The following is a 3,829-nucleotide window of genomic DNA, read 5'->3' on the forward strand; positions in this document are numbered from 1 at the left end:
CCCCGAACCCGCAGCCTGTGCTCACCCCTCCCTGGTGGTGTGCTGCCACGCTGCTATCGGACCCCATGATCGCACCCTGCTCCCCAAAACTTCTGGGCAGAGCGCTCAGCTGTGCACCCGGCAGGCTAGAGACTGGCGTTTCCTGAACGGGGCTGAAAATGCCTGGTTAAAGGGGGAAAATAATATCACTACCATTTACTTCCCTAAATTAAAAATGAATGCGGCTCTCTGTGGGATACAGTTCAGTGAAGGAAATCTCATGGGCCTCTTCATGAGACGATCAGAGTGAACAGTCTCAATAGAGAAAGAAAGAACAGATTCTGCAAAGGACAAATGATGTTGGGATCGAGCCTGCCTGCTCTCCGCCCCGGCCGCTGTTGCAAAAAGCTGCCTGCTTCCGTCAAAAGAAATAATGAGCATCTTGCTTTTTAAAGGGTTTGGTTTTTTTTTTTTTTCCCCTCCCTGCTATTATTGTTCTGTTTCTGCAATTCCCTTTCTGAGAAGGGTAGTTAGGTAAATGCTGCTTTGGAGCCTGTTCCTGCGAAGCCCTGAAAGGCGGTCAAGAAGTGGATGACACTTGGCAGTTGTCATGACCGTGCGCGTCGGTGTCCCCGGCGCTGTGGCAGTCTGTGCAGGGGGAGGCAGTCGCTGCTGGAAGGAGAATGGTGGTGTTTGCTGCTGTATGAGGAGAAACCTCAATATTTTTATGGTTGCCTTGAAAGAAGGAAGTTAAATGTGACCGGTGTTCTGATGCTGGTTGAGAGATAAGAGCAGGGGATTGAAATTCAGAGCTCCTGGATTCTGTTCGTGGCTGTGGTGCAAGTGTGGCCGAGGGAGGAGGAGGAGGGCTTTTGGACTCGACCATTGATTTGGGCTCTGCCATTGATTCTTCTTGTGTCCCTGGACCACTTAAGGTGGAATTGCCAGAAGCGGCTGTGGATCCCGCCCTGTTAGGTCTCCAGCTGGAGATATGCTGGAACTGCTCATTTTCTCTAGAGGTTCCCAGTCCCCACAGAGCAGAAAATGGCAGCTTTGCCGTACAGCTGGCTGGAGACATCCCCAACAGGGGACATTAAAAAAGGGGCCAAATAAAGCGATTTTGGTCTTAACTTATATGTAGCGAGAAAGAGTGCACAAATAAGTTCTGCAGCTTTCCACAGGAAGATGAAGTCTTAAGGCATCGGTCAAACTTGTTGCTGGTGTAATCCCACCGAAGTCGTAGGCTTAACGCCTGTAGCTCATTTATTCCTTAGCACCGAGGTGCCTTCAAAGCCCTGCAGATAAGTGTGAAACACCATCATGACCAGAAGCTTTGAAGCTGCGGTGCAGGCAGGATCTGGGGAGTCCTGTGCTGATTAAAACTTCCTTTTATTTTTTTATTTTTGTCGTTGGGTTTTGTCAGGTGTGCGAGGAGCAGAAGTGCGAAGAAGAGGTCTTCCCCTTGGCCATGAATTACGTGGATCGCTACCTGTCGTCAGTCCCCGTGCGGAAAAATCACTTGCAGCTTCTGGGAGCGGTCTGCATGCTCCTGGCTTCCAAGCTGCGAGAAACTATGCCCCTGACTGTGGAGAAACTCTGCATTTACACAGACAACTCCATCACGCCTCAGCAGCTCCTGGTAACCACCCCTATCTCAAAGAGCCCTCTACCTCCTCCCCAGCTCTCTTATCTCCCGCATCCTGCTACTTGGCAGCCTACCTGCCTCTGTGTCTCCTCCTATTCTCTTTCTTCCATTTCTTCACCTTCCTCTGCGTTCCCCAACCAACCATCTCACCTCTTTGCCCTCGTGGGTGTGATGTCTGTTGGTGAAGACCTTTCCGTCCTGGGCAGACGCTCGCTCCCTGCTGTGGGAAGCAGCTTTGTCACCTCCAGGTTATAGAGAAAGTTCCTTGTGCCTTCAGAGCTCGTTGCCAGCGCGGAGCTGCCACGCTGAGCTCGCTCCCAGGCGCTGGTTCGCTCTCAAGTGACAGCTCTGGAGAACAAAGGCTCCTGTCTGCGCAGCCAGCGGGGCACGAGGCGGGGGCTGCCGTTGGGGCGTGCAGCTCTGACTTGCCCCGGCTGCAAAGGGGCATGACGTGGGAGACGCATTTCCACACCAGTAGGAAAAACGAAGCTTTAAGCGGAGAGTTAACCGGCAAAACGGGTGGGAGCTTTTCTGACCTGGGATCCAGCTGGCTGGGTTGTACCGTCGAGGCTGACAGGGCTGCCAAGGTGATGGAAATGAGTGGGACCTTGCTGCTGCCCAGGTCCTGCTCCGCGCCCTTGAGTTAAAGCAGGACGACTTTGCCTCTCCCATCGTACACTTGGGCAGAGGCAGTGTAGGCTTTGAAAGGCAAAGCGTTTTCTCATCTGATAGAAGTTCAAAGCAAAGATCCAAACCTCTGAGTTCAGCTTCGCCAACGGGGGAGGAAGTTGGAGAACCCCTTTTCTTGGGGGCCTTCCGTGCTGGTAGATCAGAGCCCTCGGGAGGAAACAGCCACCTCGCTTCGAGTAACAAACATCCTTGGAGACCGTTTGCCTATGAGAATTTCTCGGGGTTAGTCATCGCCTTATTAAATATCTATTTTTTTGGGCTGGGGTGGGTGAGATGATCTGAGTGTGATTTGTCCCCAGGGTGGGGAGTGAACCCACAAAACTTTCAGGTGTGAATCGGAAGGCGGTTCTGGTAACTGAGGAACTCTAGCATGAACATGGTTTTCCCAAGTGCCGGTGAAGGCTGGGGAAAATCCCCTCACCTCCATACCTCTCTCCCTGTAGTCATTTGTGGGTGGCTGTTGCCTTAAGTAGCATTCATGGAAAAAAGTATGTGGATCATTACCGTGAATAGTGATGAGGGATGGGAATGCACAGAGGAGACACAAGTGCTTGTTGCTTCCCTGGATGCTGAGCTGTGGCCGTGCTGCGGCATCCTGCTGCGGGGGGCTGCCACAAAATCTCTGTGTGCAAAGGCTTTCTCCTGCTTTGTCAGTAACGCTTCATCCTGGAGAGCACCTTCTCATCCAGCGATGGATTCTGCGTGGGTATCTTCCCAGGAGTGGGATCCATCACATGAAGCTAATCCCAGCCTGTAACGGGAGGGTTCCCCTTGGCCCTGTGATAATGAGGGGGTTAACATTTAGCTGGGAAAAAAGGCAGGGGGAATGGGAGTGGGTTTGCATTCACTTTTCTGCTGGGCCAGCAAAAGTCGCTTCTGTTTGTAGCAGAGGCAGCAAGCTGAGCAGAAGGTGCCCAACAGTCGTCTTGTAGGCAAGCAGGCTGCATTTCAAAGCATGGACAGTGCTCTCCATGCCCTCAGGAGCCTGAAGCTGATCAAAATGCATGTTTTGGGCCAGTGTCTGATTTCTGTCCCTTCAGAGTGATGGATAAGCTCTCGGTCCGACAGGAATATGGGTTGCAGGAAGGTGAACTTACCGCCATGCTTCACCTCTATCTCCCTCTCTGATCCAGACTTTACAGGGAGTCCTATCGTCATCCCTGCAGACTAGGGGAGATCGTCACAGCAAATGCTACTGATTCCTGCAGCGTGGACCTTGGGCTACAAGGAATTGGTCTTGGTGGGCACCTTGTGCGTATCTCCCATGGATCCCAGTTCTATTTCATTCTGATGTATTTGATTTATTCTTGGTGAGGATTTGCTTTTTTCAGTTGACTCTTGAGCTGTGTTTGTAGGCTCCTTCCAAAGGAGAGCAGTTAGGAGATGTGCAGGTGGGTAGCGGGCAGAGCATGTGCACCATCCCTGGAGGCTTTCCTTCACTCTCACACTCAAATGCTAATGCCTCTTCCCTCAGTCTTTTTTTATTTCTTCCCCCCCCCCCCCCCCCCCCCCCGC

The 3,829-nt window shown here is 52.1% G+C and overlaps 1 protein-coding gene across 1 annotated transcript in view; it reads left to right on the plus strand.

The window, feature by feature from the left end:
• The window catches only part of CCND3 (cyclin D3), a 19,699-nt gene that overhangs the window by 5,717 nt on the left and 10,153 nt on the right, over positions 1-3,829 (plus strand). Inside the window, exons 3-5 of the mRNA XM_009327451.1 lie at positions 595-668; positions 790-807; positions 1,403-1,618. Coding sequence (XP_009325726.1) covers positions 595-668; positions 790-807; positions 1,403-1,618 — 308 coding nt within the window. The remainder of the gene's footprint in view (positions 1-594; positions 669-789; positions 808-1,402; positions 1,619-3,829) is intronic.

Source organism: Pygoscelis adeliae, unplaced genomic scaffold (genome assembly GCF_000699105.1).
Source record: "Pygoscelis adeliae isolate BGI_AS28 unplaced genomic scaffold, ASM69910v1 Scaffold197, whole genome shotgun sequence".
Lineage (NCBI taxonomy): Eukaryota > Metazoa > Chordata > Aves > Sphenisciformes > Spheniscidae > Pygoscelis > Pygoscelis adeliae.